The 13,804-nt window shown below is 64.4% G+C and overlaps 2 protein-coding genes across 2 annotated transcripts; both read left to right on the forward strand.

Annotated features, from left to right (window-relative positions):
- The first annotated feature begins 29 nt into the window (after positions 1-29).
- Positions 30-11,837, forward strand: PMF1 (polyamine modulated factor 1). Its single transcript, XM_045983363.1, has 5 exons — positions 30-225; positions 8,387-8,492; positions 9,011-9,111; positions 10,064-10,259; positions 11,350-11,837. The coding sequence occupies exons 1-5, from the start codon at positions 68-70 to the stop codon at positions 11,401-11,403; spliced, it is 615 nt and encodes a 204-aa protein (XP_045839319.1). The 5' UTR covers positions 30-67; the 3' UTR covers positions 11,404-11,837.
- Positions 11,838-11,974: 137 nt separating this feature from the next.
- LOC123928278 (bone gamma-carboxyglutamate protein) lies at positions 11,975-13,757 on the forward strand. The gene is made up of 4 exons (XM_045983364.1): positions 11,975-13,165; positions 13,296-13,334; positions 13,416-13,485; positions 13,598-13,757. Exons 1-4 carry the CDS (start codon positions 13,102-13,104, stop codon positions 13,725-13,727), a joined length of 303 nt encoding a protein of 100 aa, XP_045839320.1. The 5' UTR covers positions 11,975-13,101; the 3' UTR covers positions 13,728-13,757.
- Positions 13,758-13,804: the final 47 nt, after the last annotated feature.

Consider the following 13,804-nt stretch of genomic DNA (forward strand, 5'->3'; position numbering starts at 1 on the left):
GCCGGCCAATGGGGGGCCCCGGGGGGCGGGGCGAGGGAGCCCGTTAGATTTGGCGGTCGGGTTCAACATGGCCGCAGCGCGCTGCGTCCACGCAGACGGCGGCTGCGAGGAAAAGGGGCCTGAAGGGTCGTGTCCAGCCGTGCCCCCCGGCGCCGCCATCCCGAGGGTGAAGCTCCTCGACACCCTGGTGGAAACTTTCCTCCAGAAGCTGGTCGCTGCCGGGAGGTAAGGGGCAGGAAGCGAGAGGCCAGGGAGGCGGAGCGGCGGCGGCCCGGTCACGTGGCCTCGCGCCCGGGTCGTGACTGGCCGGGCTCCGCCCGCGGTCACGTGGTCGCGCGCGCGCCGTCGGGGGCGGGGCGGAGCGGGCGTTCTGGGCGCTCGGCTTCCGGGGCTGGGCTCCAGGGCTGGGCTCCGGTGCGCGGGCCGGCGGGGCGTGTCCCCGCGGTGGGCTGTGGCGGGGCTCCCCGCGCCTCAGCCCCGCACGGAGCGCCGGCCTGGGGGCAGACGTGCGGGGAACGGACGCCGGACTTGCCGAGACCGTGGGCGGGCGCCGGGGGAGCCGCAGAGGACGTGACGCCCAGCGGAACCTGCAGGAGGGAGCGACGGGGAAAAGGCTGCGGACGAGGAGGGGCTGTGCAAAGGCCCTGGGGTCGTGAGGCCTGCTGGGGAGGGGCAGCTGGTGGGCTTCGTGCCGGAGCCGGTGTCCGTGGGAAGGAACCTGGCAAAGCATCCGCACTGTTCTTGTGGACCCGTCGCCAGCCGCCACCAAGCCTGCCCACGCCAGGCCCCTGCTTTGTTTTAGGTATTTTCGTTTTCGTCCCCGTTCGTGTCTTCCTCCCCTCCCCAGGCCTCACGTTCTGTGGGCTCGTGCCCTCCGCTTGGAGGTGGACCCGCGGCCGGGCCGGCGGCGCCTGCTCTCGCGGACCCGGTGTCCAGGGCCATCAGAGAAGGGAGTCGGGGGTAGAGGAGTAGAGCCGCGGGCCGGGGCGTCTGGTTAGCAAGAGTGCAAGGAGGGGACACTGGTGTGTTTGCCTCCTTGTAACACAGGTTTCGCGCCCGGTTGTAAGTGTACGTGAGTGGTAACCCGGCCGCGTGGGACCGTCTTCACTGATCACCGCTTGCTTTAGGCTCTCACCACGGGTCCTCCGTGCCTGTGGTGCAGGGCCGCTCCCGCTGCCTTTCATGCCCTGATCCGCATCCGGCCTCACCCAGCCGGTGGCAGACCCCTGGCCGCCTCTGGGCCCGTCCTCCACAGCCCCTGCGTGGGTGGCTGTCCTCGTCCTTGCTTTCGCACGTGCCGGCATTTCTGCACGAAGGTAATGGAGAGGGACCCTGGGTTCTGGGGTTCACACCTGCCTCTGCCTTGTCAGATTGCTTTCCGGAAAAGCTGTTTCTGCCTCCTCCATCTTCACCCGCCCGGCGTCCACCACCTAACCCCTGCCGCTCTGAAGGCGTGGACAGGGCTGTCCCATAGCGTCGCAGCTTCGGACATAGCCTCATCGCCCTTGTCAGTCACGTGGCTTTCCTTTTCTGCCGGCGGCCTCCGCGTTTCCTCTGGGTTTTCTTTTTCAGACTCGTTTTCTTAAGATTCTACTTATTTGTCAGAGAGGGAGGCTGAGAGAGAAGGAGGGAGCAGCAGGCCCCGCTCAGCAGGGAGCCTGGTGTGGGGTTGATCCCAGGACCCCAGGATCATGACTGGAGCTCAAGGCGGACGCTTAACCACTGAGCCCCCCAGGCACCCGTTCTGCAGAGTTTTAACGTTCTTTAAAGAACTCACGCATTCTTTTTTTTTTTTTAAAGATTTATTTATTTATTTATTTGACAGAGAGATCACAAGTAGGCAGAGAGGCAAACAGAGAGAGAGAGGAGGAAGCAGGCTCCCTGCCAAGCAGACAGCCCGATGCGGGACTCGATCCCAGGACCCTGAGATCATGACCTGAGCCGAAGGCAGAGGCCTGACCCACTGAGCCACCCAGGCGCCCCAGAACTCACACATTCTTACTAGATCACTACCTCGTACTTGATAGTTTCTGTTACTGTCGTGAATAATACTCTCTTGTTTTCTGTTTTCTTTTAAGTTAGGTACTGATGACTTAGAGAAACTATTGCTTTTTGTGAGATAATCGTATCCAGCAGCCTCGTTCCACTCTCACTGAAGTGTGATCTCCCTCAGAGCGCGCGGGTCATCAGTGTTCAGCCTGATACCATTTCCACGAGTGAGCACACCCCAGTGACCAGCACCCAGCCCCGGAAACACCCCCAGAAAGCGCCCATACACCCCTCCCATCTCACCTTCAGCTGGAAGGGTAACCACTTTCCTGCCCTTTGTTAACCAGACATTAATTTTGCTCGGGTCCCCCCCTCACGCTTCATTAAATGGAAGGAACCCTGTGGTTTGTGATCCTTAATGTCGGACCCTTTTCCTCGACGCGGCCTTTGTGAGATTCACCCGCATAGTCATCAGGGATTCACAGTAGTGCACAGTGACGCGATCGTCTTTGCCTTCTTCCTTCTCCACAGTGTTTACGTTTTGGCTACGTGTTGGGGCGCCTGGGTGGTTCAGTGGGTTAAGCCTCTGCCTTCGGCTCAGGGCATGATCTCAAGGGTCCTGGGATGGAGCCCCACATCGGGCTCTCCGCTCAGCAGGGACCCTACTCCCTTCTCTCTCTCTTTTTGCCTCTTTGCCTACTTGTGATCTCCATCTGTCAAATAAATAAATAAGTAAAATCTTTAAAATAAAATTCCATTTTGGGTGGCTCAGTGGATTAAACATCTGCCTTCAGCCCAGATCATGATCCCAGGGTCCTCTGATGGAGCCCTGCATCGGGCGCTCTCAGCAGGCTCCTCCCCCTCCTTGTACTTTCTCTCTCCCTCTCAAATAAATAAGTAAAATCTTACTCCATTTTGAATAATCTCTGCTCATGGGAGATGATCATGTGACGATGTTAAATTTTAAAACCAGGTGACTGAGTTAAGCGCGCGGAGCCCACAGGAGTGTGGTCTTCTCTAGTATTAGAGTTGCGGGTGCAGGGGCACCGGCAGCTCGGTGGCGGGCGCGTGCACCTCTTGGTCTTGGCGTACTAGTAGGTTCAGGCCTGTCCGTTGAGTAGGGACATTCCTTAAAAAATGGAATCTTAAAAAAGTAACATTGCAGCTGACCAGGGGACACGTTACATTGTATAGTCTTCTACAAATGACCATTATTAGTTTAGTTTGGGCTTTGTTTTTTTAAGCGGGGGTCCATTTTTTTGGAAGTCTGAGGCGTTCTGTCTGACCTTGAAAAGCTCCTCTGCCCAGAGTCGGGTGCCGAACTGCCTGGTCCGGGCTGCAGCGGCCTGAGGCGGCGCAGACAGAGGTGACTGGGGCGTGGGGCACAGGGGAGAGGAGGGACAGGGACGCCAGGACTCCCCTCTTGCAGTGGTTGGGAGCTGGGGAGGGAAACCGGTCTGGGCTCAGAAAGCTGCTGGGCAGGTGCGGGGTTCTCTGCGCCTTCCGATCCCCCTCCTCGCGCCTGGCCCAGCCCAGGTCAGTATTCTGCCTGCACCCCACGCCGGTTCCCAGCACCGCGGAGCCCCTCCCGGTGGGAAGCCGCGCCTCTGCGCCCCCAGGCCTCTCCCCTTCTCCGCAGCAGCTCCTGGAGATACGGGGCTGTGCAGAGACCACATTCGGGAGACTTGACTGCAGTTTTGCTCTTCTGAGGCTGTTCTACAGAACGATTGTTGTAGCGTCGTTCACCTCTTACAGTACCTGGTTCGTGAACGAAGCTTTCTGGTGCTGTGTCCGCACCGGAGACGCTGTCGGGTTCGACGCTGTCCAGTCTCAGGCAGAGTCTTGGCCTGCGTGCGCCGTGGGTAAGGGGGTTGCTGTACAGCTATTTTGGGAGATTTTTAAAAATCTTTTTATTCGTATTTATCAAACCAGAAGAAGTCTTTTTCAGAAAAAGTATCACAATTTCAGATTCTCACTATTAAGTTTCTGGTAGTTTCCGAAGTTTCCAAGCAGAAGAAGTTTAGGTTACAAGGGGCTTGTGTCCTCACTCGAGAGAGAGCCAGAGCTCGAGCAGGGAGAGGCGCAGAGGGTCGGGAAGAAGACGCGGGGGACCCGGAGATCACGACCCAGTGGGAAGGTGGACCCCTAGCCACCCAGGCGCCCCTAATGAGTTTTTAAAAGCTTTTTGCCACAGTCGTCCTCATGCGTCACAGACGTGTGCTGTCCTCAAGGAGCATTTCTTGTTCGGGCTTCCCTCTGCCTTCTCAGGCCCGCGGCTGCCCAGTGAGCCCGGCAGCGGCACCGAGAAGGAGCCACCGACAAGCGCCTGCTGGTGAGCGCGGCAGCCGGTGGTGGTGGGCGGTGTCAGACCCCCAGCTCTGAGCGCCCCCTCCCTGGGCGGGGGCCGAGGCGCCCTCTGGTGGACGGTGGCTGGAGGGGCGCTCAGCGGGGCACGAGCGCGGGCTGGGGCGGTGCTTAGAGCTGCAGGCCAGCGGGCGGGGCGGGCATGGCCGAGCCATCTGCAAAGTCCTGCACTGACCGACCGCGGGGGCTTGATTCTGGGCTTCGGTATTTTGAGGGTAATTGAGCAGGGCGCTCTAGATCTCGGGGTGCCGAGTTCCAGCCCTATATGGGCCACAGAGGTTACTTAAAAACTAACTTAAGGGACGCACGGGGGGCTCAGTCACTAAGTGTCTGCCTTCAGCCTGGGATCGAGCCCCACATCGGGCTCCCTGCTCCGCGGGGAGCCTGCTTCTCCCTCTCCCACTCCCCCTGCTTGTGTTCCCTCCGTCACTGTCTCTCTGTCAAATAAATAAATAAAATCTTAAAAAAGAGTTAAAAGAGTGTAAGAGAAGAACTAGATAAAAGTCAGTTAATACAGTCGTTGTGTTTTGATAATTAGTAAATACATTTCAAACCGTGACTTTGGTGATAAATAGAGCCCTCTTTTGGGGGGTCCACAACTTAGCCTTTTCTCCTTCGTGGGGCCGCTGGGCTGGCCTCGAGCAGGCGTCTGCCACCAGGACCCTTAGGGAGCCCTTGCCGTCTGCGGGGAGGCTTTGCCGACTGCGGGGAGGCAGCTCGTTGTTGGCCACGTCCGCGGGCGCCGTGCGGCCTGCGGTGGAATCGGTGCTACCGACCGGGAACGCGGAGCTCGTGCGTGTGCAGGCCCTGTGCTGGGTGCGTCACACACGTGACTGCGGGAGCTCTGGGAGTGCGGACAGTGACACCCCGCCCAGCAGAGCGGCACCTGAGGCTTGGAAAGGTGCAGACACTGTCCCACGTCACTCATGCGACGAGCGGTAGCGGTGGGGTTTGAAGCCAGGCAGACGGACAGGCCGGGAGCCACGGAACCAGTGCACAGAGCCACGCGCAGCTGATTGGCCCCTCGGTGCCCTTGGAAGGCCAAGGCCGGGGCACCGTCCCAGCAGGGGGTGAAGGGGGCTTGCAGAGAGGCCGCCCTGGGGCTGCTCCTGAGGGAGGACCCTGGGCTGATCAGTGCACTCCGCTGGCCTGGGGCTGGGGGGGTGGTGGGGCGCGGGGCGGCGCTGCCTCCAGCACAGTGGGGCCCCGGGATGCAGGGATGTGACGGGGGGGGGGGGGGGGGGGGCATGACGGCCCCGAATGTTTTCCAGAAGGAGTCACTTGATCTGCTTTGCCCTGAAAGGACGTTTTTAGGAGTCACGAGGGCATTTAAACTGTTCCTGAACCTGTAACTCGTGGGGTGGGGAGAGGGGCGGGAGGAGGGCAGACAAGGGCACAAGCGTCGGCTGGAGGGTGAGGACGCCCAGGGCGCGCTGTGTCCGTGGGCCTGACCGTGGCGCGCGCTGCTCTGCGAAGGGCGTCCGCGGCGAGAGCGCCTGCCACGAGGAGAAGCTGTTCTCCCGGTTTTCTGTGTCTTGCGAGCCGGCGGGTGTTGGCTGCACTCGTCATGGCCGTCCTGTCACTGTGTGTGAGTCACAGCGTCGCGCTGTGGGCCTTACCCATGAGGCGTGGCAGCGACACCCCAGGGTCAAACAAAGCCCGGATCCCTGTCCTCCGTCTCCCCTGCCCCGTGCTGCAGCCCAGCAGCCCGCCCTCCGCTCCCGGGCGGCCGGCGGTCACTGTCCTGGGGATCTGCGCGTGTGGCTTCGCCGTCACTGAGTCCTCGGAGCCCAGCGGGGCCACGCAATGACCTCCATAGCAGCGCTGGTGGGCGATGGCCTGTCCCTGGTCCCTGGGCCCCGCGTCCTCGCCGCCACCACCACCAGATGCCGGAGCGCCGGACAGGGGCCCACTCAGACCCTCTGCCTGCAAGCGGGCCCGGGGGAGGAACAGGATCTCCGGTGTCCAAGCCAAGACTTTCTCCAGCCACAATTACCCAGTTTCAGTTCCAGCCCGCTTGGCCGGACGTCCTGCGTTGCCACATTCCTCGTGTAGCCACAGACTGCGTGGCGAGTGGGGCTGGCAGAACACAAGACGCCTGGGGCCCCGCCGAGGCTAAGGGTGCCGCCCTCTGTCCCTGCCCCTGCTCACAGGGGCCAAGGTTTAGCCCCCCAGGTGCCGGTGTCAGGGGGGACCGTCACGACAGGGAGAGACCGTCCCCTCACGCAGAGCCACTGGCAGAGGCTTGCAGGTGGCCTTCTAGAAATAACGGCCTGGCCTCCTGCGTGTGCCAGTTTCCAAGGTGTCAGTGCTCAAGCCGCAGTCAGGGAAGGACAGCAGCGGCGCCCCGTATGCGGAGCGTTTCCAGACAGAGGACAGCAGCCGCCCCGGGGACCAGGAAGGTGCTGGGCCGGGAGGCGGCGGTAGCCTTGCTTCTAATAGCACTTACTGGCCGACGACAGGACTTCGTGTTTGGGGCAGTGGCGCAGCAGGTTCACAGGTTTCCCGCGGACGAGCAGGCGTCCCTCGCAGGCCCCGTGCTCACACAGGTGTCACCCGCTCTGCAGACGTCAGGGAGGGCAGGAGCCATGAGAAAGGGGGGACCAGCAGTGAACCCCGAGCGGGGGGGACTAGGCGTAGGCTTCCAGGGGCCCAACACCCTGTGTGTCCCGCACCCCCCAGTCTGGCCACACAACTGGGGAGCGTCCGGTCCCCCGCCAAGCGCAGGTGTGCGCTGTTGTGTGCTTGGGGACTCCGGGCTCAGACACTCCTGTGGGTCATTGAGGACCCCCCACCCCAGCTTAAAGACCATCCCGAGACCCTTTGCTTTCAAAGTGCCCCCCATAAGCGGCCGTCCCCACGTCCACGTGTGCTCCCGCAGAGCCCCGGGAAGGCCGTGCGGCTCCCTCCCCCAAGATCACCCAGTACCTGGTTGAGGGCCAGCACCCGGCAGCCAGCGGACAGGCCTGGCCGGAGGGAGAAGGGAGAGAGAGAGACAAGAAAGCAGGGAGTGGGGAGGGAGAAGGCAAGAGACTCCGTTGCCTTATTTGAATTTCTTTGTCCAAGAGAGCGGGCCTCCGGGAGCGTCCTGGGTACCCTCTGATCCTTCCACTACGAGGATGGATCCAGGAACCAGCTTCCAACAGCGGGGACAGAGACCTCCTTTTACATGGCACAGACAGGGCGCCCAGGGGCTCTGTCGGTGAAGCGTCTGCCTTCGACGTGATCCCGCCCTGGGATCGAGCCCCGCATCAGGCTCCCTGCTCCGGGCACGTCTCCGTCTCCCTCGGCCTGCCGCTCCCCCAACCCTGGGCTCATGCTCTCTCTCTCTCCCTTTCCCTCAAATAAATAAAATCTATAAAAAAATTTTTTTTAAAAAAGCGTGACAGTAAGAGGAATCCATTACCCCATTAACGAGCAGCCCCAAGGTGGGTTGGCTCTGGAGTGGTTTTCAGCGTGACGATGTCCTCAGACAGCCCAGGCCCCCTCTTCCGTTCAGCCTCCTCAGGGCATGAGCTCTGCCCTCAGGCCAAGGTCCCCACGGCCGCCTGCACGGGTCGTCCCCTCCCACAGAAGGGGCATTGCTTCCTTCCCGTGTGGCTCCTCTACAGAGGAAGGAAACCTCTGCCAGAGGCCACCTGTCCTTCCTGTCCTGTCCTGCTGGAGTGACCAGAGCTTCTCAAGGACCGCGGTCCACCCCCATAGCAGCACACCCCCCCCCCCCCGGGAGCGGGTTGGACACTGTGGGGGCGCCCGGCACGGAGTCTTAGCTCCCGGTGATTTGAGGCACCGAGGCCGGACGGGTGACCCACCCGTAAGGGGAGACCCCGGAGCTCAGTTGGGCTCTGCTGTGGGGCGGCGGGGGCCCTGGGGATCAGGTGCGGCTGAGCGGGGCTGCGGATGACAGCCGTAGCCTTCCCCGGGGCCGTGGACTTGACTGGCCAGCCCCTGCGGCAGGGAGGCAGGGGTAGCCAGGCCGGGCGCAGGCTGGCCGTGCGCTTGAGCCTCTGCCTGCCGTCTGTCCCCCCGCCAGCTACCGGAGATTCAGCGACTGTTACAAGCGCTTCTGCCGGCTGCAGCCTGACGTGACCCAGCGGATCCACGACACGTTTGTCGCCCAGCTGCAGGCGTCCGTCCGGGTGAGTGGCAAGGAGCCCAGCAGGGGGTGCTGGCCTTGGGGTCCCCAGGGCTCAGCACTGCCCTCCGTAGCGGCAGGCTGCCGTGGCCGCTGTCAGTTCTGCTCTCGTGGGCCGGGGCCGGGCCGTGTGCCCGCTGCCCTGTGGGCTCCTGTCCTCCCCGCGTCCCCAGCGCCCGGGGCACAGAGGAGACACACAACCGTGGCCGACCGTGGAACGGCCTGCTGCGGGGAATGCGAAAGAGGCCGGGGCTGTGTTCGCGTGTTGAAGTAACCGTGGTCCCTCCGGAGGGCTCCACGCCCGTGTGTGTCCGCCAGGCCCCGGGCAGCGACACCCCAAGGGGCTGGGCAGGCTCTGCTGTCCGTTTGGTACTTTCTGTCCTTCATTATTAAAGTCACACGGAGAGAAGTTGGAATGTTGGTATGAAGACACAGAAATTAGCCCAAATCTTACCGGTCCGGCGCGCGTGGTCACCGCGGGCTTGTCCAGCGTCTTAGCGCTGTGGCCCGCCTGCCCTTCAGGAGGAGATCTCTGAGATCAAAGCGGAGGGGAACCTGGAGGCGGTCTTGGACGCCTTGGACAGGATCGTGGAAGAGGGCAAAGACCGCACGGAGCCGGCCTGGTGAGTAGCGTGGCCCTCAGGGGAAGGCGAGCCCCGAGCCGGCGCGTGCTATTGGGGGCTCAGGGCCCACGGGGAGGCTGTCCTTGTGGGGGGCTCATCTCGGGACCCACCTGGCGGATTTGCAGTGCCTGTCTGGCCGGGTTTTAGTCACTTGTCCATTTCACAGTATTTAGGGGACCCCTGCTGTGCGCCCCCAAAGCTGACCTTCCCGTGGCTGGGGGCGCCCCACACAGGATGGGGGGATCCTGAGCTCCTGCCTCCACCGACGCCCCCTGCCTGAATTTAGGCCAGAGCCAGGAAACATCTTTCTCATGCCTTCCAATTTTTATGCTTTATGACCTTAACACACAAGAGAATTGGGTTTTAGAGCTAAAAATGAATTTTTTTTCAAGATTTTATTTATTTATTTGACAGAGAGATCACAGGCAGGCAGAGAGAGAGGGGGAAGCAGGCTCCCCGCTGAGCAGAGAGCCTGATGGGCTCCATGCCAGGACCCCGGGTTCATGACCTGAGCCAAAGGCAGAGGCTTTAACCCTCTGAGCCACCCAGGCGCCCAGAAAAACGAAGTTTTTAAAGAACTTCTGGGGACTTCCACGCCCCTGCCGCTCGGAACAGCCCGTCCTCACTCCGGGCGTTCGGGACCCGCGCATTCACCTCCAGACCCGCCTCCCGTAGCTTCCCAGGTCGCCGGCACCGGCTGGGCCTCTCGGGGTAGCCCTGCTGGCGGAGGAGCTGGGGCGCAGGGTCCCATGGGCAGGGGCAGTAGCCGGAAGGTGGCCTCCTGCTCTGGAGCGTTCGACGTGGGCGGGCTCCTGCGGCTGGCGGGCAGGGAGAACGGGGAGGGGCCCCGGGCGCCCGAGCCGAGAGCCGGCAGGTGAGCGCCCAGTGGAGGCCCGGCCCGGCCGGCTCGAGACTCACCCACACCTGTGCTCCCCCCTACCCCGACACCCAGGCGCCCCAGCGGGGTCCCGGCGGCGGACTTGCGCAGCGCCGTGGTGCCCTACTTCCTGCAGCAGCGGGACGCGCTGCAGCGCCGGGTGCGCAGGCAGGAGGCGGAGAACCGGCAGCTGGCGGAGGCCGTGCTGGCCGGGCGGCAGCAGCTGGAGCAGCTGGAGCGGCAGGCCCGGGCCCGGCAGCAGGCCTGGCAGGTGGGTGTCCCCTGCCGTGGGGCCTGATGGCAGGTGGCAGCTCGAGGGACGGGCTCCTCCTGTTGGGCTCAGTGGCCTGTGGCCGTGGGGCTCTCCACAAGACCCCCCCAGGAGCCTTCAAGCGTGTGCATTCGGGGGCGCCGTCTGTCAAGCGTCCGACCCCGTTTCAGCTCAGGCGGTGCTCTCGGGGTCGTGGGACTGAGCCCCAGCGCGGCTCTGCACTCAGCAGGGAGTCTGCCTGGGACCCTCCTCCCCCTCCCTCCCTCCAGAGTGGCTCCGGTCCAGGGCTGAGGGCGCCACTGCCGGGCTCGCTCCGTCATCCGGACGTGCAGCCCCTCTTTACTGTGACCACTTGCGGGTTCCTGGGGCGGGCCCTCCTGTTCCGTTCCTCGCCGCAGTGGGTCCCCACATCCCTGGCTCCAGGGTCCCCGAGCCTCGCAGAGCTGGCAGCAGGAGCGGGGCCGGTGGCTTGCTCCCTCCTGCCCTCACCCCCTTCCTGGGGGCACCGGGCAGCAGGTTCCCACGGGGTCCTGACCCGGGCCTTCTTGGGGGCCCCCTGCTGAGTTGTCAGGCCCCGCTGCTGCTGCTCCGTCCCCATGGGGCCATGGCTCACTCTCCTGTCTGGGCCCCGACTTCCAAACCGGCCAGCCCTGACATCCAGAGCTTCTGTGTTCAGAGTGGGGCACACAGCCCCGGCTCAGAGCCGGGCTCAGAGCAGCCCCAACGCAGCCAGAGACCTCACCGTGTGGGAGGTGGGTGCCCTGGCGAGCTGGGTGCGCGACTCCGTGGGGCACCTGCAGGGCTGTCCGTGTCGCAGCCCATGGCCCAGCTGCGACGCTGCTAGGGTCAGGGGACACTTGAGGGCCCTTATTCATGCTGGGCGCTGCTCTGGGGAGACCCAACCTCAGTGGCCACGACTGCCAGCCTGCCTCAAACACTAGCTGAGTAGGGGACACCTTGGCCTGCTCCTCCCTTGCTGGGCCTGTGACCTGAGCCGAGACCCCTTCTGTGTCATTGGGGGAGTCAGGCCGAGTGGAGGGGAAGCTTTACGGTTTCCCCTGTGCTGTTTGTCTCCTCCTGCTGCTGCCAGGCCCTGCACAGAGAGCAGAAGGAGCTGCTGGGCGTGCTGGGGGAGCCTGAGTGAGGTGGCGGCCGCCGGACCAGGACCAGAGGGCAGGCGAGGTCAAGGGCCTGGGCCGGCTGCTGCTGAGAACCACTGACGTGGCGGCCAGTCCCTGAACGTGGATGGGATCAGCCGGAGGATGAGGCCTGACCAGCTCTTCTGCCTTGGGGGCTCCCTTGGGGTCACACACAGACACACCCCCCCCCCCTTCAGACCCTTCCTGTTCTCTTCCGATGTGATGCGAGGGCCGCCGGCCAGCTCCCACGCCGGGAATCAGGCCCCAGGCTCTCTGTCCTCCAGGTCGGGGCCAGCCACCTGCCCTGCCTGCTCCAGAGCGCCCGTGGACCTGGCCCGGGGCATCTGTGTTCAGGCCGCCCTGATTGCCCTCTTGCTGGCCAGCCCCAGGGCCCTTGCCATGTTCTCCCCACATCCGCAAATAAATCTCCACACTGTAATCTGCGAGGATGCTTCCTCCCCTGGGCCGCTCCCAGTCTCTCCCGGGCCAAGGCCCCCCGCGCGGCCCCCATGCTGCTCTGAGAGCCTCCAGGCCGGGGCGGGCTGGTGGGGGGCCGCTGACCACCGCCGTCCTGCGCAGGAGGGCAGCAAAGGCCCTTGGCCCGGAGACCGGGACCCCTGGGTCCACCCCTTGTCTGCCAGTCGGGTGCACTGTGAGGAAGGCCCCCGGGCAGGCCTCCCTCCGTCTTGCGCACGGTGAGTGCCCGTGCACAGGCGCACACGTGTGCCGACGGGTGAAGTGGGCGGGTACACGTGGGGCACAGAAAAAGCTCGCCCGGGAGGCTTGGCTGGGGCACTGGGGACACAGGCAGATACCGAGGGACCCTTGCTGGCTGTCCCGAGCCCAGCACGGCTGCGACATTCGTGCTGGAGACCCCCCTCCTGCCCGGCTGCAGGCCGCGGGGTAGGCAGTGAGGCCGCACTTGAGGACGCCGTTTCCCCATCCTCTCCAGGCTGGGCCGGGGCACGTGGCCCTCGGGGTGCTGGGGTGGGGTTTTGCAGGCTGGACGTCTGTCTCGGAAGACAGGTCCCAGCTGTCACCTCGAGGAGGCTGCCAGGCCGCAGGAGGACCAGAGGAGACTCCATCTCCTGCTCCTCAGAGGCCCTGTCTGTCCCCCTGCGAGGGGCTCCGGGCGAGGGTCCCCACTGCCCCTACACCAGGCCTGCCACTGACTTTGCGGGGATGGGCGCCTCTGCCCTGCCTCTGGGTGAACGAGGGCATCGCTGCCTCGGGCTCCCCCTCCCTGGGGTTTGGCTCCTGCCCTCGGCCGGCAGTGCAAATCACAGCCTTCCAGAGGCAGCCCGGCTCTCCCGAGCCTATTTTAGACCTGGAGCCCCCCTCTGCCCCCAGGCTCCCCCGCCCTGGCCCGGCCTGGCCCACTGGTGCTCAAACTGAGGCTGGGGGGGGAGGGGGGACTTGGGCTGTGCCCCCTGGGGAGGGGCCGGGCCTGCCCAGGCAGCTGCAGTTCCAACCACAACATCCTTCGGGGCTTGGCCTTTAGAGCTGGGGCAGATGACTCCCACACAGCCCTGGCACAGCCCCCCGAGACCCGCCCACAACATGGGGGGCGCCCTCCTTGCCTGCGGGGCTCAACCCGGAGTATAAGTGGCGCGGGTGCTGGCCGCGGCCGGAGACAGACCAACTGAGGCCCAGCAGCCCCGGCAGCCGCTCACGGACACACAGACAGACAGGACAGACCCGCCATGAGGCCCGTGACGGCCCTCACCCTGCTGACCCTGGCTGCGCTCTGCCTGGCGGGTCCGGCCGGTGAGTGGCCCGCCTCGCCCGCCTCCCCTCCCCTGCCTGCTGCTCCCCCAGCGGCCCTCGCTCCTGTGGGCTCTGTCCTGGGTGTGGGGGCCGGGAGGAGCGGGGCTGAGCCAGACCCTCTCCTTTGCAGACGCGAAGCCCAGCGGTGCAGAGTCCCACAGAGGAGCAGGTATGGGGCAGGGCCTGTGGGGCGTGCGCGGGTCACCCCGCAGGCCCTGAGCCCCCTGACGCCCGCCTCTGTGCCCCACAGCCTTCGTGGCCAAGCGGGAGGGCAGCGAGGTGGTGAGGAGGCTCCGGCGCTACCTGGACCCCGGGCTGGGGTGAGTGCTGTCCGGGGCCCCGTGGCTCCAGACCGGGCCTGGGGGTGCGCGGGGAGCCCCGGGGCCGTGGGCGCTGTTCCTGGAGGCTGATGCCCCTCTCTCGGCGTGTCAGAGCCCCAGCCCCCTACCCGGACCCCCTGGAGCCCAGGAGGGAAGTCTGCGAGCTCAACCCGGACTGCGACGAGCTGGCTGACCACATCGGCTTCCAGGACGCTTACCGGCGCTTCTACGGCACGGCCTAGAGCGGGCGACCCGATGGCCCCGGCCCGGCTGGCAGCCGTCCCACAAGGGTGGGGGCCCCATCATCCCACTGCTCCAG

Source organism: Meles meles, chromosome 17, assembly GCF_922984935.1.
Source record: "Meles meles chromosome 17, mMelMel3.1 paternal haplotype, whole genome shotgun sequence".
Lineage (NCBI taxonomy): Eukaryota > Metazoa > Chordata > Mammalia > Carnivora > Mustelidae > Meles > Meles meles.